This window comes from Delphinus delphis, chromosome 17 (assembly GCF_949987515.2).
Source record: "Delphinus delphis chromosome 17, mDelDel1.2, whole genome shotgun sequence".
Lineage (NCBI taxonomy): Eukaryota > Metazoa > Chordata > Mammalia > Artiodactyla > Delphinidae > Delphinus > Delphinus delphis.
The window spans coordinates 51,268,610-51,290,339 of record NC_082699.1 but is presented as its reverse complement, the minus strand read 5'-3'; the positions used below and the strand labels follow the sequence as shown (position 1 = coordinate 51,290,339).

General features: G+C 36.7%; 1 protein-coding gene across 3 annotated transcripts in view; it reads left to right on the top strand.

The window, feature by feature from the left end:
* RSPO2 (R-spondin 2) overlaps positions 1 to 21,730 on the top strand; it is a 160,349-nt gene that overhangs the window by 59,976 nt on the left and 78,643 nt on the right. For 2 of the 3 annotated variants that reach the window (XM_060035235.1, XM_060035234.1), the window contains one exon: positions 13,216 to 13,404. The exons of the other annotated variant lie outside the window; for it this stretch is intronic. In XM_060035235.1, coding sequence (XP_059891218.1) covers positions 13,216 to 13,404 — 189 coding nt within the window. The remainder of the gene's footprint in view (positions 1 to 13,215; positions 13,405 to 21,730) is intronic. 3 annotated transcript variants of the gene reach the window in all.

The window sequence follows — 21,730 nt, the reverse complement described above, 5'->3', positions numbered from 1 at the left end:
GGGCTCATGGTCATCAGGTAGGAGCCTTTGCTTTATATTTTTTTGAGGCAGAACTGCTCTATGTGAACAGTGTCCCCCAGAGCTGTGTAGAGTATAGCCATGTGTGGTGGCCCTAGAAATGCTTCTATACCACAGTGATGGAATGATTTTCCCAGAGAGTAGCTAATGTCCCCCCTCCTCTATTCCCTTGGGGTGTATGGGCTTGCATGCACACGTCTGTGCATAGGTGTGTGCCTGTGTGTATGAGCCTAACGATTGGCTCCTATGGTGGGAAGACACCAGATGCCTCATAATCTCTGTCTACTGTCTCCTTGGTTTCCTCTTTTGCTACAATCCTTTTTGAAATGCGTTGCTCTCAGAATCCTGTGAGTAAAAATGAAAAGAATAAAGAGGAAGAAACAGGTTTCTGCAATATCGAGTTCAGGATCCCTGAAAATGAAATTGGAGACTTAGTGATTACAAAGTAATTAGAAGAAGTACCTATTGACAAGAATTCTTGACAGATGTGTGCTTCTCATTTCATCACATCAGGTAGCACATGAGGCAGTTTGTCCCATTTTTGGTGATACTCAGTCTGATCCCTTGGTTAATGCGGGTTCTGCCAAACCTCTTCATCATAAAGGGAACTTCCCCCTTTGGAATTAGTAAGTAATCTCTTGGGTGATACTTTTTCCCAGTAAGCTTGCACCTAATGGTGTTAGGATGGTGATGATTCCTGCCTGAATTAAATTATCGTATTAATGATGGCAGAATGATGCATCTAATTATGTGGCCACAGTCATTCAAATGCAGATTGTAGGATATTCTACAAGACAGCTGGCCTGGACTCTAAAAGTCTCAATGTCAAGAAAGACAAAAAATAATGGGGGAGGTGTTCTGAATTAAAAGGACTAAAGAAACAAACCAAATGCAATGCACAGTCCTTGATTGGTGTCTGGATAGATGGAAAGACATTTTTGGGATGGCTGATGAAGTATGAACATAAACACCATAAAATATTATTTTACCCATGATAAATTTTCTGACATCTGACAATGGTATTGTGATTATGTAAGAAAATGTCCTTATTCTCAGAAGGTGCATGCAGAAGAATTTGATGTGAAGTATTGTGGTGTCTGCAACTTACTTATAAGTAGTTTACCAAATATGAGTGTGCTATTTCTATATCTTTCTATCTGTGTGTATATAGACAGAGACATAGATATAGATGTTGATATATAGATAAGGAGAGAAAGCAAGGGAAACTGATTTTTTTTTAAATAATGAGGTTAATTTTGACAGGACTTGTTCTTATTGACATAAACACCGTGATAGGTATTTATGATAATTATTTTAAACTATAAGTGCTTACAACCCTGGTGTCCTAAAGCCTCTTCTAAAATTTGGAGTTTTTGAAATTCAGTTTTCCCAACTTATTGAAAATCAGACATCGATTCATTTCCCTTCTTTAAAGCCCTCCATTTTTTTTTCAGGAATCAATTTCTCAATATTTAAAAATATAAAGATATATTCACTAGGGTCTTCTTGCTTATAGTCAATATTTTTTCCTTAAGCTGTGATTTTTTTTCCCTTTTCACGTTGAAGGTCTTTGTTTTTAATAAATACAAAATGAAAGCAGAAAATAAGTTTTTCTACCTTTCATCTAGTATTACATTATATTAATAATTGGACTGAACAATTTCATCTTGTTAATTTTGCTCTTAAAAAAAAAAGTTCCCTATAAACCTTAGGAAAATTTAGCCTTCCTAGGAAAATTTAGCCTCCCTCACATTTCTTTGTGACTAACCTATTTTTCTCCTGAATGTATCCTTTTGTACATGTTGCTTAAAATGTTTGAATTCATCAGAGGACTTCCTATGAAACCTTATTGGATTCTAATAGAATATCATTCATTTCTTTTCCCATTGGGATTATATAAGTAGATTCTTATTTTGAAAATATCCTCTTTTTTTTTTTTTTTTTTTTTTTGCGGTACGCGGGCCTCTCACTGTTGTGGCCTCTCCCGTTGCGGAGCACAGGCTCCGGACGCGCAGGCCCAGCGGCCATGGCTCACGGGCCCAGCTGCTCCGCGGCATGTGGGATCCTCCCGGACCGGGGCACGAACCCGTGTCCCCTGCATCAGCAGGTGGACTCTCAACCACTGTGCCACCAGGGAAGCCCTGAAAATATCCTCTTAATTCCTCTTCTAACTTAGAAATGTTGGCTGCAAAGCCAAACTTGTATCCTTCCAAACTTAAAAAAAAATCCATCGTTGAAATCTTGGATTTTACTTCTAGGGTCGCAGTTTCTGTATATTCTACTCTTTTAAACCCCATGGTAACATCATAGTTTCCATATTCTCAGCAAATTCTTTCTTGTATCCAAGTTAAGTATTGAGTGGCTCCTTTTGCTATTGTCTGAAAGATAGATTGTCAATAAGATAGGCCAAGGTTTATCAGACATACAAGGACAGAGAGTTCAGCATCCCCCAGTCCTGTGCAGACACCTGTGCCCGTACTAGTCCTCCCCTTGGGATATCCCCCTCCAACTGGCAAACTCCTGCTCCAACTGGCAACTCATCTTACCACCTATTTCTTAGCTCTTCCAGGATAAATTTGATCTCCTTCTTCTCTACCCCTAAGCACTTGGTAGCGTGCACATAAAATGCAACTTAAAATCCACAGCACCTTAAAGGGCTCTCAGTGAACAAATCTAGGATAAGTTGAGCACAGATTACAGTAACAGATGATAGTACACTGAATAAAATCTGAGATTCCCTACTGATGTAAACAAACAAGCAGAGAAATAAATGAAGGGGAAGGGAAAGCTCTTCCTAACACTAGAACACCCCCTAATAAATGGAGAAGAATGATGGAGTTACAAAATCACCTTTGATAACCATCAGAAGAATAGTTGATTTAGGCAAAAGGATCACGGGTGGATGCCAAAACCAGTGTGTGGAAGTTTGAAGAACAGGATATGTATGTAGTTTCACTATATCTCCTCAAAAAAAAAAAAAACACAAAAACTTCTTATAGAGGGAAAAATAGTGACTTTATAGTATAGAAACCTGACCGACACCACCTTAGTCAAGGGATCAAAGTTAATATCACCAGTAATGCAACCAAATTCATCAAGTGTCTCTTGACCTGCACGAGAAAAGGACATAACATCAATTCATACATAATCCCCAAAATGTGAGATCAGTCCGCCAAATAGATATTCTGTAAATAACTGATCTTCCAAGATGTCAAGCTCATGAAAGAGGAACTGTTCCAGATTAAAGGAGACTGAAGAAATAGTTCAGCTTAATGCAATGCATAATCTTGGATGGAATTCTAGTCTAGGAAAATAGTAGATATAAGGGACATTATTGGGATAATTGAATATGGACTGGGGGTTAGAAAATAGTATTGGATCATATCAATATGGCTGATATTCTAAGACAATGTCCTCGTTTTTGGAAATACATACTGAACACTGAAATTTAGAGGTGAAAGAGTGTAATGTCTACAACTTACACTCAAATGGTTCAGAAAAATAGTATATGCATACATTTATATACACATGCATAAGTGTAGGTATCTATATACACATCTATGTCTGTAAACATGCATACATACAGTTTTGCCACTTTTTTGAGAGTGACCAAACACTATTTACAGTTTTCCAGTAGTGCATATGGAGTTTGCTTTTGGCTTCTGAGGCTTGGAGGGAGTGAAGGAGAATTATGGTTAGTGAGCAGGGGCAAACTGCCCTCAAAGTCTTTGTGTCAGTCTGTCAGTCCAGCCTCTTCACTTTAGCGCATCTTTAAAGTCTAGTTTTGCTCATTTGGATGTCGTAACGAGCCTTTCTAATTACATAGCTATGCTTGCTGTGTTACTTCAAAGGCCCCTTGTCCAGGACACGATTTGTCTTCAAAGACAGTGAGGAGAGTGGCCCATTTGCAGGAAATTGCATGGTTTGGGGGTGATGTTTTTTCTTTGAACTTGTCAATTGGAGTAAAGAGTGCTGGCTTTTTGCTGTATGCCCAAACAGTTAAAGACTTTCCATTTATAATTTTGAAGATTTCTCTTTAACCTCTGCCAGAAGAAACCTGTAACTCAGTTTCCCCCATTATCCTTTGTGCTGTATCAGCAGTTTGACTCTGAAGTGTTTTTGTGGATGGCATCCTAATTTTGTTGGTTTATGAGACTTAATATAGTCCTAGTTACGTTAGGAAAGAGTTAGTATGGTACTCTTAGTGGCTAATCACCAAAAGGAACTTTGATTGTTTTGCTGTAGCTAAAAACAGAGCACAGGGGCAGTGAGCAAATTACAAGGGTACAGTCTAATTTGAAAGAAAGTTCTCACAGTTTTAATCATGGTACAATGCATTTTTTCCCTAGGTGCTGTACATATATCTCTTAATGAGGAAATTAAGAGCGTGGCTTTTGAAATCAGAGGTCAGAACTGGATTTAAATTAGTCACTAGCAAACTGTATGACTTTGGAAAGGTTTCTTAAACTCTCTGATCTGTTTATTCACTTTTGATAAACAGAAATTATGAGTAATAAACATTACTTAGAATGTTTCCCCAAGTTCATTTTCTTTTCTTTCCCCACCCCCATTTTGACTTTTCTCTTTTTCATTTCTTCTTGTTCTGAATAGATATAACTTCTTAGAGCAAGAATGGTTAAGCAGCTAGATTGCAAACTGTGTCTAAGGTATTGATTGCTGTGAAGTTAGCAAACTGACGAAGCATGTTAAAATGAACTGTTGATAAATATTAAATACAGACAATTGATTTAAAAATTACTGAGAACTAAATCCTGTGTAGGCCTGAAGATTTAGTAGTGAATCATTCTGATTTTTATTAGCATAAGTAATATTTTACCCACAGCGACCTACACTGAGTATAATAAAGCTTTCACCTTTTTTTGCATTATAGTGTATTCCGGAATAATTGTTACATAATAATGTTTGTCAACCCAAAGTGTTTGTTAGTGTGTTTTTCATTAAGGCAACTTAAAAATTTTTTTTAATTATCTTTGTTTGAAGAGACCTTTCTCTAGAACAGTGTAGCTAACAGTGTTCACTCCCAATTTTAAAACACAGTGGTATAATCCATGGGAGTTTCCACATCTAAAACACACGGAGTCTTTAATCTGGTTAGTTATGGCATGGGTGGTTCTTGAGGACTGTGTTTATGACACCAAATAAGCCATCCAGTTGGCTTTCCATTTATTGTTTTAAAATTAAAATCGTGAAATAAGCAGGAGTTAGTTTATATTCTATTAATCTTTGAATAGACAGGAAGGGGAGTTTTTCCTATAGGCAGTTGGGTAGGTCAGACGCTGTGCGCACTTAAGTTACAGTACTTAGGAAGTATGCAAAACTATTTTGAAGTAGTGTTAGTATAAGAAGTATTTAAGTACTTTATGGAATAAAAATCTGGCTCTGTTTATGAGCAGTTTGCTTTTTTCTATTTAAATAATTGGATTATCTCCTTGTGTAAACATGGGACCATGTGAAAGTGGTGGTTTCACAATCTTCATAAATGTATCTATTTAGATCTGCTCGTGTTGGAGTTACCATTAGCACCAACATTCTGTCAACATTTCCACAGGGTCTTTTAAGTATGTTGTGAAAGTCCAAGCCAACCCTTGGCATGAGTGATCTATACTACACAGCAGTTTCTAGCCACAGCTTAGAGGCTCCCATACATTATAACTTTACGCTTACTTTTCCTCTGGCATTAGAACAGTTTTATGGAGTAAATCTTTTTCTCTTTCACGGTTTCAAGCAGGTGGCTTATTTTATACAACATAAAATATGAGTCTTCCCTTGTTTCAGAACATCATATATCTTTGGGAAAATGAGCAAATCTCAAACCATCTTATATTTTTCTCATCAACTAATTAATGTTACTGGTGTTAGCAGTTGTAGAAGCTGAAGAGATTATGATTCTGGTATTTTGCTTATGTTAATAGTTTAGTTCTGGGATGCGGGTGTTCTGACCCTTAATTGTATATATTTCCCTGTTACCTGTCAGCGTTAACATCTAGCATAGGAATATGCATTAAGATTTTTGTGTCAGAGTTTGTAGCGGGGGTGTGGAGGGAAGAGGAATAATTCTTCCAGGGCTTGGCTTCGACAGTGAGTGTTAATTATGAGAAATACTTCACCATTTGGGGAATTGTATATGCTAACTTGAGGGCTCGTTATTTTAATTTTTTGTGAGAGTCTATACATAGCTACTTTTATCTTTTCTTGTGTCTTTTTACTTGACGTTGGGTGTTAACGACTGTTTTTGGAAACCTGTTTCTGGGTCCCATTTAACTCATTCAGATTCTTGTGTTCTACTTCATGTTTAGTTGGTCAGTACATAGAATGGCACATCAAAGTGCTCATTTCAACTTTCCTTGAGCTTCTCTCTGTGGTCCTGAGCCCTGAGGATCAGGACCTGATGGATTCTGATTAAAAAAAGAAACACTTAAGTACCTTGCATTGAATGTAAGATGTGCTTTCAGAAGCTCTTTGGGGAAATCTCTGGCTCCTATCACCAGATGTGTGACTTGCATCTGCTTCAGCTGCTCACGTTTTGGGTGAAATATGTTAAAGGGATACTGCTTGGTCTCAAGGTAAAATGTGTTGAACCAAAGTAATTTTTCCTCTGATGATTGCAGTGACTGCTTTGGTACATTCTTTCAGTTTCCTCCAGTTCTGGCAGACTCTCTTGAATATTAATGATGATGTGTTAAATTAGAAGGGGAATGTGTTTTATCATGTTCTGGATAGGTTCGTTGTGCCCTCAAACATACTTATGTAAGATTCCATCCACATTTATTTTGCAACCGTATCTTAGCTCATCATCTTTCCTTGACCTGCCCTTATTGAGTATTCTGGACTTCCCTGAGACGTCTTAGTTAATTTATACTTGAAGCATGCATGACATGCCTCATCCAGACTTTCTGCTTCCTGTGATGTGTAAAAAAAAGAAAAAGAAATACCCCTTCCAGTTAACCACACTACAGCCATGGTTAATCGTGGTTGTAACTGTACTTCTGAGGTGCCCGTCTATAAAGGATGATGACTCATGTAGTGCTCACACTGGTGAGAAATCAGGAGCTTACAATTGTGGTCCTTTTCCTCATTTTTTCTGAAGATGTTAGCACTTCATGTGTTAAAATAAACCTGTAATTCTACTTAACTTTCTGCCTCCATATTTTAAAATCTAGTAGCTTTGAGTTTTTATACAGTGAGACACCCACTTTTGTAGGAGCAGCAAAATCATCTGATTAAATTCCTTTAATCCTGATGTCATTAAGAATATTCATCTCTAGAGATGATTTCAATATTTTAGGAGGCTTATAAATCTTTAGAAATAATATTTTCCTAAGGAACATTTCTGAAGATGAGGATATATACATTCTTTCATTCCTAATTAACATGTTTTAGGTGGATAAACAATGGTATTAATTATCAACTAATAACATTTTCAGGCAGCCAATTAATATGGGTTTCTCAAAGCTAGTACTTTGAGAAGTTAAAAGTTTTGTAAGCCTTTTTCCTAAAAATATTAGTATCTATTGAAGGACTCATGATAAAAGATAAAGCGATTCTGAGAAAATATGGTTTAATTCTACAGGTTGTAAAATTTTGGAATTTTTGGCACGTTTGCCCTTTATTCTCAAAAGTTTTTCTAGACTAAATTCATGTTATTTTACCTCCTCTAACACTTTTTTTTCCTCCTCTAACACTTTAATGGACATTTAGAAATTTATCTCTGTCAAAGCTTTATTAACATTGTTAATTTTAACATCTATTTTCTAAGGCATAATGATTATAATGGTGAACATCCAGAGTGTTAAAATTTGTTGTCTTTGCATCAAAGATCAGATTATTTTATTTTCTATAAATACTTACAATTTAATGTAAAACTAAGGAAAGTATCCTAAGATAGGCATTTCTCATTTTGGTCAAATCTCGTGTGGCTCCTTAATTCACGACCTTGATTCCTTAGTTGAGTTTGCGCTTGGGAGTATACATGATTACATGGTTTTTTATCCCAGTGTTGCCAAGCTGTAGTGGAAGGATCTATGCCTGACTTGATTTGTATAGAATCTGACATGCAAGTTCCCTGTCATTGGTGCCAGAGATAGGGTTTTGGTTTCTAAATATATATCTTGAATTTGGGATTAGGCAGAGATAAATATATTAGCAATTTTATGATAAGATTGATCAATGAAGTTAATAGTAGTTTTTCATTTTTTAAAAAGCTGTTCAACTTGTAACATTATTGAACCTGCAAATATGGAGCAAGGCTAAGATGCCAACAGCCCATTGTTCAGTCCCATTATTTTCAGGATTAGAAATCTGTACTCTTTGTCAGGAATGGATGCCTTCACCTAGCAGGAATTTAGATTTCTTCTTGTTTGGCAGGACCTACTCCAGAAACAGGGGAACACTTTTAAAAAGTATTAGGAGTAGATTAGAAACAGATGGTCATTCAACACCTACATAAAATGTTCTATGGGATAAAATGTGAATAACTGGGTTTGATTTAACAAAGGATCAAACTTAAAATATCAGGATTCATGAAAAACCAAACTTACTTTGCAATTTAAGAGGAATACAAATCAGATAATTAGAATCAAGAGTAAAGAGTTTGGGCTTCCCTGGTGGCGCAGTGGTTGAGAGTCCCTGCTGATGCAAGGGACACGGGTTCGTGCCCCGGTCCGGGAAGATCCCACACGCCACGGAGCGGCTGGGCACGTGAGCCATGGCCACTGAGCCTGCGCGTCCGGAGCCTGTGCTCTGCAAAGGGAGAGGCCACGACAGTGAGAGGCCGGCGTACCACCAAAAAAAAAAAAAAAAAAGAGTAAAGAGTTTTACTTCTACTGGTTTTTTTTCTCCTTATATACTTAGTGATATAAGTAATTGTTACCTGGTTTCTGCCTCATGATTTTTGTTTTCTGTATCCATATATTCCTTTCCCTGTCAGGGAGATATGTGTGGATTTGTGTTTACACCACTGTCCAGCACCTTTTTGAAGATTTTTAATGTTTTATGTGATATATTTCATCTTTAGAATTTTGGGTGGATCTAGATTTAGAAAAGTGTTTTGGTTGGAGTGATGAGGCTCTGGATGTCAGCAGGCTTTAGGGTTGGAAAAGTTGAAGCTTACGGGGAGAGCAAATAAACACAGTCATCAAAGCTGGGAATTAAGATTTGTTTATTCACCTGCACACTTGAATTAAATCTCATAGAAATAGGCAGAGCCATTTGACTTATTAAGATCCTGACAAAATAAATTACTCTAGTCATGCTTAAAGGTCTATTTTTGCCTGGCTTTAGATACAGAGATTGGTGTAGTCACCATATAACGGATGAAGAAGTTCTTGTTGAATTAAGCTGTTGACGTACAACATAGAGGTGACTAGGATAGTTGACATTGGACAATGGTTAATTAAACCAAAAAGTCCATTTGAGGTTTGGGGCACAAAGCTTCAAATTGCCAAAATTACATGTGTTCTTGTCCTTCAGTATTGAGGAGCACGGTTGAAGAAGATTGGGGGAAGGGAAAGAGAGAGCACTTAGGTTGGGTGTGGCTCACATCACTTTTGTTTTAAGAGAATTCCTCCTGTGTAGGGTTATAAAGATATCTAAGATATGGACTCAGGTAAGTATTCCCTATTTCATTTTCATTGTCAGTTAAGGTTCAAGTAAATAAAGCAATGCTTTATTGATTTTAAGAATACCTTTTAAAAAATGTAGAGTACAATTTGTTGACTCTGAAATCTTTGTGGTCAGGATGAAAGTTGGCTTCTGATACATAAAACAAAACAAAAAGCCTTTAATTTATGATGATTCTCTTAGCTCTGTAATTCCCTTTTCTCCATACTTCTTTCTACAGAGTGTGATTTATAGTGACAAAGAGCTCTTGGTTTAACTTTTGAACTGAAAGTAAGTATAGCTTCAGTTTTACTTTGTGATGACTGTGGTACAGAGAACCTTCTCCTTAAACCATTTTGCTATGTATGTAAATCTTCCAAATTCTCCTTTTACTTATGAAACTACGTTTGGGATTTGGACAACCTTGATCGTACCTTTTCATATTTGTAGTTAAGTTGCAGAGCAGAAGGCAGCCAGTGAACTGTTCTTAGACGTGCTGCAGAGGACCCTGCAGTGTGGGGCTGCCTTTGATGCAGCTCCAGCCAGCAGCTCCTGCCCTTGCCTTAGTCTCCTGGTTGCTCCTACATAAGGACTTTTTCTTTCACAAGAGAGTCATAAATTTCTTCCCCAAATATCATGCCAGAGGGTCTTTGTGCTTAAGGTGGGTTATGTTCTTAGGCAGCCCTGAAAATTAAAATGTGTTGGGTTCTCCCCAGTCACCACTTCCTCTGCCAAAGCCATTTCATCCATCATACAGCTGCTGAGTCTTCCTAGTTCTGTCCTTTTCATCCCGTGTTCTGCACCCTACCCACCCCACTCTCAGTTTTTTACCCCTTCCTTACACAAAAGTTTGTCTGTATCCCAGTTTTTGAAACTTACATACTCACTCCTTACAACCTGCTCAGGACACTAATAACAAAATGGGAGAATAAAACCTCTTCAGAAGGCAGCTGGGGAAATTGTAAATAGTCTAACCTTATTTCCAGTTGGCTATGTGAAAATGCTTTATAAGTCATAATTATTTCATGAGAGTAAGGGATAACAGAAATCCTGTGATGAAAATAAAAGCAGAAGAGCTGAGCCAACAGTAGAACGCAGAGAGAGGTACGTGGGGAGTTGGGGCACTATAACTGTCTAAGTGAGAAGTAATAAGGGCCTGACTTATGAGAAGATTAGTGGAAATTACAAGAGTGAGGGCTGGAATTAAATCTTTAGAAGGAGACATTCTCATTCGTCTAGAAGAGGAAGAAAACTTTCAGTAATGACCCAGCTACAGGAGTTGGGAGGACAAGAGACTGAGAATGAGGTCTTGAATGGAGGATCTGAAAACCAGTTGTGGTCTTCATAAAAGTAGTGTTGGGGATAATTACATGGGTGGGGATGGTAGGTTGAGGCTGCAGATAAAACTGACACTTCCAAGAAATATGAGTGATATTGGTCTGATTCATTGATATGAGAAGATGCTCACAACTTGATTGAAATTGAGCAAGTTATCATACTTCATGTAAAGTCTGATCACAGTTATGAAAAATACCAATTACATATTATAAATACTGTATATGCGTACATATATAAAGGAGTATCTGGAAAGTTTGCCAAAATTTTATTAGGAATTCTATCTGAGGAGGTGACTTTTAATCTGAATTGATTCTTTTTTGCTCCACAATTGCAGGTTTAAGAAAATAAGGTGGTAAATAAGAAATTAGTTGGGAAGCATAGATAGCTTTGCAAGCAAGAGAAAGTCTCTAACATAGATTCACTATGTAAATAAAAGCAGTTTTGAACAGTTGATAGAACAAAGTCCTGGAATAAGTGGGAAGAAGTAGATCTTAATGCCCAATTCAGAGGGTCATCTTGACCATGATTTCTGGTCCTGAGTGTCTTGGTTCTTCTTTGGCCCCTTCTCTGAAAGGTTAGACTAAGCTCTTGTTTGGGAATCTCTCTGGAAGAGAGGCTGCAAGAACAAGTCAGGGAGCCCAGAAGTGGGGAGAGCATGTTGTGGAACTGAAACCTATGTAGATCTGCTGCAAGTAGTTGTAAATATATTGGATGTTAAATCATTATAAATAAGGACTGGTGTGGTATACAATGTACTTTGTTGTATAGCTGCTAGTCTGAATACTGTCGGCTTGGTATTAATTTTATATGCAATAAAGATTATATGTAGGGCAAATAGGATGTAGTCCCAAAGCAGAAAGTTTCAATAATTGATGAATTTTCTGTTCCTTGTCTTATTTCTTTTGTGGGTTAACTCAATAAAATGAAGTCAGTGTGGCCTTAAGCTTATGACCTTACATGAACTTTTTATACTTTAGAAATTATACTAGGATTTCAGATTGTATCATTTCTGAATTTTATACCAGGGCTAGAAACCAGGGCTAGAAACGGAATTTGTTTTCTTTTAAATTACCATTTTTGTCACTAGCTGTAGTGAACTTCATAAGGTTCATATATTTCAGATACTGTTTTTTCTTACATGCTTCCTACCTTTTTAATATTTATATCTTGTTTTGTGCCACAGTTCTTTAAGCCTGTTTTCTAGTTAAGTCCCTCTCCCATTCAACTTGTCCTTAGAATTTTTTTCAGTTTTAGAATTTTAATTTTTCTAATTTGCCCATTTTATGATACTGCTTCTTCTCATGTGATTTCTAGTCATTTCATCTCTTCAAATACTCTAAAGATACTCATTTTAAAGTCATTTTCAGATGGTTCTGTTATTTCTGACTCTTTAGGTATGAAATCTCTTACTCAGACTGACTCTTCCTCATTGAGGTTTGCTTGCACATGTGATTTGTTCATTTTGATGTTAAGGTGGTTTTCCATGAAAGTCCCAGGTTGTAGTCCCAGTCTCAGGATTGTAGAAAATTTCTGTAGGGTTGTTTCATACTTTTTTCTTTGTGGATTTTGCTGGATCTGGGCAAGTTTTTTATGTTAACCTCTTGGCTTAGGGACCCCATACTACATTGATGATTTAAACTTGGATACCACACTTGGAAGTCTCATAGATTTGGGGTAGCTTTCTCTCGTGGGTTATATTTTTCTCTCCTGTGCTCACGTCCTCTATGCCCCAATCCAGGGTTGGAAACCTCTTCTCTGGCCAGCTGGAGTGGGGGCTTCTAGTGCTTGTTCCATGGACACACAAGCCTTTACGACTCCAGTCTCCATAGAGACAAGCATCAGCTCTTTACATGCGTATTTCTTTTCTTTTTTATATTGAAGTATAGTTGATTTATGATAGTGTGTTAGTTTCAAGTTTATAGCAACGTGATTCTACATGCATATTTCTTGATCTGGACTGAGGACCCTGCCCTGAGGTCTGCCTCTGTCTGCTCTAGCATCTCCATAAGCCATTCAGTTTGAGCTTCCAGCCTCAACTCTGTCTCTGGGTTTCCTCTTTGTTTCTAAGTTTGGTTGTGTATGAACCATTGTTTTTTGGAGGGTGGCAGAGGTTATTTTGTTTAGCATTTCTATGTGATTAAAGTAAAAGGACAAGAGACACTTGTCTTTTCAGCATGTTGCATTGACCAGAAGTCTGATCATATTCATATTTAAATGTATTTTGTCTTTTCTCTTTTACAGCTAGTTATGTATCAAATCCCATTTGCAAGGGATGCTTGTCTTGTTCAAAGGACAATGGGTGCAGCCGATGTCAACAGAAGTTATTCTTCTTTCTTCGAAGAGAAGGCATGCGCCAGTATGGAGAGTGCCTGCATTCCTGCCCATCCGGGTACTATGGACACCGAGCCCCAGATATGAACAGATGTGCAAGTGAGCAGTCAACTTCTGTCCACCCTATTTTATTGTTTCTGCAACTTAGGGGGAGTTAAGTTGAAAATTTTGATTAAGAAAGAGTACAATTTTAATATGCTACAGAAATAGTTTAAGCTTAACCTTAAAAAAAAAATAAGTGAGGTGGTATAAGAACACTTTTACTTTATCTCTTGTATAGAAGTATATTGTATACACACACTTTTTTTTAAAGATTACCTAAGTATTTTTTCATAGCATGTATCTTAAACACAAGCATGGTAGGCAGATCTTTGTAAGGCGTACTCAGCACTTATCAATAAATAAAGGGATTTAAATACCTTTATATTGGGAACATCCTCTTGAGCTTACCACAGTGTCTATAGCTTCTTTTTCTCTTATACTTGAGTTTGTAATACTTGAATTAGTCTAATCTGTAATTTAATACATGAATTTAAAGCACCACTGCTGATAAAAGGTATAACTAAAATACACTTTACTTCAAAGTATTCTAAGTTTAGCAACCACAAAAAGGTTATTAGGGAATGGCATTCTATACATAGGAATACAAGTACAATTATTTTACCTTTTAGTCCAAAAAGTCACTTCTCATTATAGAATTATTCTTAACTTCTGGGTAAATGGTAAAAATTGGAGTTTAAAAAAATGAGTAAGATACCAAAGGAATATCCCCCTTTTTAAGGAGCTCAAATTTTAGGGGATAGAAGGAGAAAAAAGGGGAACATGGAGTGAAATGACAGATGGGTAAGCTGTTTAATCATAATTCAATACACTAAGTACTAGATCAGCAGGCAACTTGTATGTTATGGGAGTGATTTAATTATCTCCAATTAACACACTGTGTGCATGACTATTAAATCAGCTGAGGTCTTTAGGTAAGAAGAGACTTTGAATTTTATCATCCAAGGGCAATGTTATTTTGAAAGAAGGCAGAACTACTAGAGGAAGGTTATATAGAATCTGGGAAGAAGAAGGGACACGTTTGTAAAAATAATGTGTTTGGGAAACAAGAAGTCTCCTTTGGGGATGCTGTTGGCATCTTGGCAAGGCAACTTGGCCTGCATTGCCGGACATTTAACATTCTTAGTCCTTGCTCGGTAAATCTTCTTCATTCCCCCAAATCACCGTGACAATAAAAAATGTCCCTAAAAATTTCCAGACACCTCCCAGGGGAACAGTACCATCCCTGGAGAACCATTGAGTAGTAGCTGCTTAGTGTGAGGTGTGGTTGGAATTGAAGATGAAAAGGGAGGCTTGAGTGCAAATGATAAAAGTCTTGAGTGCAATGTTAAGAAGTCTGGATGTTATCTGAGGGTTCTGAGCAGACAGTGAATTAAAGCAATTGCTTTATTTAAGATAATTCTTGCAGAAGTGCAGGAAATGAATTGGAGAAGTCTATTGTAACAATTGCAGATGAGAAATTGTGTTCTGATGAAAGGTTTTTGGGTAATGAATTCCAGAGACGTTTAAAATAGAATCAATGAGACTTAGTAACTAACTAATTTCACAGAATAAAGAGAGAATCAAATTTGATACTAAGGTTTCTAGCTAAGGTGACTAGGTGAATAGTTTTGCCATTAGCAAGATAGAAACATATGGATTTAGAGGAGATTTGTATGGACTTCCATTTTATGGAATTGTTGGGATTAATAACTAGAGGGGTACGGCTCCCCCAGAGTATCAATAGATTGGCCATTTTTTTCAAATATGTACCTTATCCTTAAGGTGTATGATTTGGGCTAGCTAGTAATGTCTATCCTCATAGTTTTTGAACCTTCATAGGAGGATGTGTCCATCTTGAAATGGATTCCTGTTCAGATTGCTTTAGACCACCTATGGGGGGGTGGATTTGGGTCCATGAATATTCTGTGTGTTTTTTATTCCAGACTATCAGTGCACAAGGAAGATAAGAGTGTAGATAGCTCCAGGCATTTATTCCAAGTTCTAGGCCTAGCACTCTACACACTGTGTATGGACAATAGGGTGACCATATAATTTATTACTCTACCTGGGACATTGGGGATTGAAAGTGGCTGCTGTTAATAACTATGCAGGGACATTGGGTGTAAAGAAGGGCTGTCCTGGGCAAACTGGAATGGGTGGTCATTCAGCAGTACCTCATAGTCTTATCAACAGGGTCTTCCTTAGAGAGATACCCCAAGGCAGGGCTTAACACAAACATTTTGGTTAAGTTGATTCCTTTTCCCAGAAATGGAGAGGAGAGCAATGACTGTAAATCAGCCTTGGAAAGAGAATCTACACGTGAAAATGGGTTTGCTATGGCTATACTTATTGTAAGTGAATGCAATCGATGTTGCAGTTTACTGACCTAGAAATCATTACTTATCTGGTACAAGCGGGAAGTGCTTATTAACAAGGCTCCTGTGAAGCAAAGTGAAAGTGGAAAATTATTTCTTAATTCTCAGTATATGACTTCAGATGATTATGGTTCATTCTTAGTAATATTGGCTCTTTTTCATAGATGCTTGAAATATATTGCATTGTTATTTGTATTCCATACAGAGAATGAGACAGATTTAAATTGGAAAAGCTGTCACAAACTTAGAATTTGAAATCATATTGACTTTTTGTTTTAGAAGATTAATGCTAGACAGTAGAGAAGATTATACTTCAAGCAACAGTAGCTTTAAAAAATCCTCTAAGTGAAACTTGCTCATCTATTTCCTAATCACTAAAGTAAGATTTCATTGTAAAGAAAAACCTCTCTTCCAAAGAAAGACTTGCCCTATAGAATATTGGCTGAGGTTGGCTTCTTGTCCATACAGTGTGGATCTTATAAAATTCAAACATGCTTATTAAAAACCAATTCAATAATCATTTGCGGCATAGTGTGGAAAAAAACATACTACGACACTGAGTTGCCATTGTCTCTGATACTGTTAGGTGAGATTTCTCTCATATTTTCTTTCTCATTCATTGATAAACTCATTTACATGAAAAAGCTTAATTTTAAAAATTGCTATACATATTCCTTGCAGAAAGCTTGGAAAGTACATAGAACTTTAAAAAAATAAAAAGCAGAAACAAAAATAAATACTACTCAGAGATAACAAAAGTCAACATTTTGGCTTCTATTTTTTTTTTATAATCACACCTGTATATATATACAATAATATTTATTGCTCAGACTAACATTTAAATTTAGCTAGGAATTATAATTTTCTCTAGATAATTTTAAAATTTTTATTGGGGTAGAGTTGATTTACGGTGTTGTGTTACTTTCAGGTGTACAGCAAAGTGATTCAGTTATACATACATATCTATTTCTTCAGATTCTTTTCCCTTATAGGTTATTACACAATACTGAGTATAGTTCCCTGTCCTATACAGTAGGTCCTCATTGGTTATCTACTTTATATATTAGCGTGTATATGTTCATCCCAAACTCATAATTTATTCCTTCCCACCCTTTTCCCTTTGGTAACCATAAATTTGTTTTCTAGGTCTGTGGGTCTATTTCTGTTTTGTATATAATTTCATTTGTATCTTTTTTTTTTTTTTTTTTTTTTACATTCCACACATAAGTGATATCATATGATATTTGTCTGGCTTACTTCACTCAGTATGACCGTCTCTAGGTCCATCCATGCAAATGGCATTATTTTGTTCTTTTTTATGGCTGAGTAATATTCTGGCTTCTATTCTTGACATTTTGTTTCTGTGTATATTTATGTCTTTCTTTCCTTACAAATGAGTCATCATTCTGTTTTGTGATGTTTTAATTTAATGAATTATGAACATTTTTTCATGTCATTAATTATGACTGCTTGTTTTCTACTGAATGGATATACCATAATAATCTAGCTAATTATCTGTTGAAAATTTGCTTTTAGTTTTCACCACTGTAAGCAGTTATATGAAGAATTTCCTTGTATATAGATTCTTTTGCTTATACACACATGTATAGTTTTACACGTTTTTTCTGATTTATTTTCATAAGATAAGCTTTTAAACATAGCATATTTTTCCAGCTTTACTGAGATATAATTGAGATACAAGCATAAACTATATTTTAAAGACTTTTGATATATATTGCCAAATGGCCTTCTGGGAAAGTTGTACTCATTCACGTCTTTACTAATAGCAGACATTTTCCCTTGCATCTCACCAACACTGGGTATTAGTGACAAAAAGGATAAAATGCATCTTTTTTTGTTTTAATATGCTTTTCTTTGATACAAATGAAGGTAAACATTTATTTTTCTCATGAATATTGGCATTGCAGAATATTTACCAGAATCCTTGGCCTTCTTTTTTCCTCTAATTGCACAACTATTTTCTTAGTAACATAAATAAAAACCTTCAAGTGAAGGATAACACAGAATATGCTCACAGATCATAAACGGAGCGTTCAATGAATTATCACAAAGTGGACACACGTATGTTACCATCACTCAAGAAGAAATGTTAACAGTACCCCAAGAACCCTCATTATATCCTTCCCAATCACTCCCATTTCTCCTTCAACAAAACTGCTATCCTGACTTGTAACCAAAACCATATAAAAGATTATTCATGATGACACTAATCATACTAGCTACAAATTGGAAACAACTCAAATGTCCAAACAATAGAGTATTTAAAAAAGTATATATAGAAGTAGAGATGAACTACTGCAACATGAAGCATCATAAATAAATCTCACAATATAACATTGGGTGAAAGAGGCTATAAAATAATATTTACATACTTTTCGAAAATAGGTAAAATTAGTCTATGGTGCTAGATGGCAGGATTGTGGTTTTTACTGATGTGCATTTATTGAACACCTACTATGTGCTGACTTTGGTACTAGATACCTGAAGATACAATAATGAGTAATAACTAGTTTCTGTCCTTGAGTTGCTTATGGCATAGTGCAGTGACATTCTACCAGGGGTGATTTTGCCCATTAGGGAACACTTTAGTAGTGTTTGGAGACATTTTGGTTAATACAAGTGGAGGGGTGCTACTGATAGCTGGTAGACAAAGGCCATGGGTACCACTCAACGTTCTACAGTGCAGAGGACAGCCTCCTGCAGCAAAGAATGATGTGGCCTGAAATGTCAGTAGTTTTGAGGTTGAGAAAGCCTGGTCTAGTGGAAAGACAGATAGTTAAGTGTATTATGTGGTAAATGCTGCTAACTATTTAGCTTCCATTCTGTGCCAGCTACTCTATTAGATGTACTTTTCCTCATTTTATTTTTCAAATAAGTGTGGAAAGTAGATTATGGTGTTTCTATTTTATGGATGAAGTTACCAACTAAGTAAAACGCACTTTCCAATGGTTGGGTGGATTTCAGCAATGAAGGAGCTTCTACTTAAAAAAAAGCTGTGGGTGTTTGCAGAATTATTAGGATTAAGTATTATAGGTAGAAAAAAGGGAAAAAAAAACACATGGAAAGGTATGGAGAGGCACAAAAAAATCATTCCTTGTGAAGTAAGATGCAGGTGGTTGAGTGCAGTTCCACTGCAAAATCAGAAAACTAAAAAACTAGTTAGGTTGGTGGGGACTAGGTCATTGCAGACCTTATGTGCTAAATTTAGGTAGTAGAAACATCCTGAAAGCCACAAGTAGTCAACGAAGCATTACAAGTAAGGGAATGATAAAGGTTATGGTTTTGGGAAATATTTTTCTTTTAGCTGCATGGAAGATGGGCCAGAGGGGAGTCTGCAATGAAGGCAGCAAGATCAATATTCTGGGTAAAAAAAAAAAAAAAAAAAGAGAACAGCTGTATCCTCACTAGACCCTCCCTGGCCAATCTATATAAATTTTAACCTTCTCTATTCCAATATTTCCTTTTTCCTTCTCTTCTTTATCCCTCCCTCTCTTCTTTGCTCCCTCCTTCACTCATTCCTTCCCTCCCTTCTTTCCTTAGCACTTATGGTTGACTAACACACTGCATATTTTACTTATCTGTTTTATTCACCTCTCGCACTAGAACACAAGTTCCCAGAGGGAAGGGATTTTTAGTCTGTATTGTTCAGGCTCTTGTTATGCAGAATAGTGTCTGACACATACTGGGTGCTCAGTAAATATTTGAATGAATAAATGACCTAAGATAGTTATAGTGGAAATGGAGAAGTGGAGAGAGATATTGAGGAAGAATCGATAGGACTTCATAACCAATTGGAGGATGTTAGCCAAAAGTGAAGTGAGAAATTAAGATTACTCTTACGATTTTGACTTGAGAGCTGGAGAGTAGAATTTATCAAGGTACAAAATATAGGAAGAAGAGCATATATGCTGGAGAGAAAGATCATGATGGTGGAGAATGGTTGGTTTGGGGCATGTTGAGCTTGAGGAAGTATGAGACATCCTGGGGAGGAAGATACCCAATAAGCAGTTAGATGTAAGGGTCTGGAGCTGTCAAGGGAGATCTGAACTGAATTATTGAGAAGAAGAAAAGAATATCAACTGAGAGAGAAAGAGTTCTGAGGATTGAAGCCTGAAGAATGGGGACATTTTACAGCAAGGAAAGAAAAGCCTGTGGCAGAGGCCATGACAGAATCACCAGGAAAATAGAAAATTAGAGAATGATGTCCCAGAAGCAAGTAGGAAGACTTGAAGTATCAAGGGGTCAATGTCAAAGTTGTACTGTTTAAACAAGAGTTGTTGACCTCGATGGGAGTTGTTTCATTGTTAATGTTGGAGTGCTATCCTGATTGCTACGGTTTCAGGGAGTACATTGAGTCTTAGGGAAGCAGCCAGGTGACTGTAGACCCTCCTTCTCTTTCCCTTCCCTGCTAAGCTTGTTGCAAAAGAGTATCTGATGATAGCTAGAAGGCTCACAAATTAGGAAATCGTGTGTGTGTGTGTGTGTGTGTGTGTAAGATGGAAGGAGACTTGAATGGGAAATAGCCAGTTGAAGTGGAGAAAGAGAGGGATGATTAAGGCAACAAAATCATTAAAGAGACAGAAGAACATAGGATCCAAAACCTAACTGAGGAAATTAGCCTTGGACATTAAACAATTGTTTAATCAGCAATCTATAAAGTATCTACCTCATGTTAGTCAAGGTTTTTGTTTAATTCATGTACAAGGAAGGGAATCAAAAATAGGCTGAAGTGAAAGAAAATGGACTAGTAAAGTTTTTTATGTATAAGAAAATAATATATAATTGTCTTGCCAGAGGCAGTATATTTTTAAAAATCATTTGCAAGCAAAAAATTATGGAAATGACATTTTGCAGTTCTGTATCCAGTGAACTTGCTACTTTTGTTTTCTCTCTGCTATATTTTATGATTCTGCCCTTGTTTTGGCACTTTGTGAGAAATATCTTTGGGGCCAGGAGAATACTATAATTTGTTTTTGAAATGAAAAGACATAGGTTTAAAAACTAGGAATTTTGAATGTATAAGAAAATTCAAAGTTAAGTATAACCATCCCTTAATTTGTGAACCCCAAGATCAGTGTTTAGGTGTTTTTAAAGAATTACTGCATGTCAAGTTTGAGTCCTTTTGGAAACCCCTGCCATTCTTGAATCATGCAGTGTGATGATGCATTTGAAAAAAGATCAAGGAATTTAGAGTTAAAGAAATATGTTTAAGATGTTTTAAATCAAATCTGGATAATTGTGAACTACAAATAAGAGGACCTATATAATTACTCTGAGTACCATAAAGTCTTTATAATTGTTTAAAGATCTGTGAAGATGCAGACCTCTAACAAATATGTTGATGTAACCTCAGTATTTGTGGGATTACAGGAGAAGTAAAATAAAACTAAAGAATGTCTTTATTTAGAAGATACTTACAAATTGACTGAATACACATTTGGGTTGCATGTGAAACCGATACAGAATTAGACAGCAGTAATATATAGCACCATTACCTAAACTGCTGCTGAAGCACACAGGCGAATGGGGTTGGTGTGTCACATAATTATAAGAGAGGTAAGAGAAGGGAAAGGTTAGTGTTTACGTGAGAACAGTCTTTCATGACTGTTGGAAATGGTATGGAAATTGTGTAACTTAATTATATTATCTCCTTCCTTCACCATCTAGCCTGGGTAGCTAGGTCAGTAGTGAAAAGTTAGGGGGTCCAGAGGAAATGGGTGAGCATGATGTGTGAAAGTGCCAGTGATGAGACCTTGATGGGAAACCTGGAGATGGTAAATGATTGTTACTGCTCCAACTCAAAATAATATTCAAATTTAGGGACTATTCTGATTACACTTAAAAGAAACCAGAGGGCTTCCCTGGTGGCGTAGTGGTTGAGAGTCCGCCTGCCAATGCAGGGCACGTGGGTTCGCGCCCCGGTCTGGGAAGACACCGCGGAGCGGCTGGGCCGCTGAGCCTGCGCGTCCGGAGCTTGTGCTCCGCAA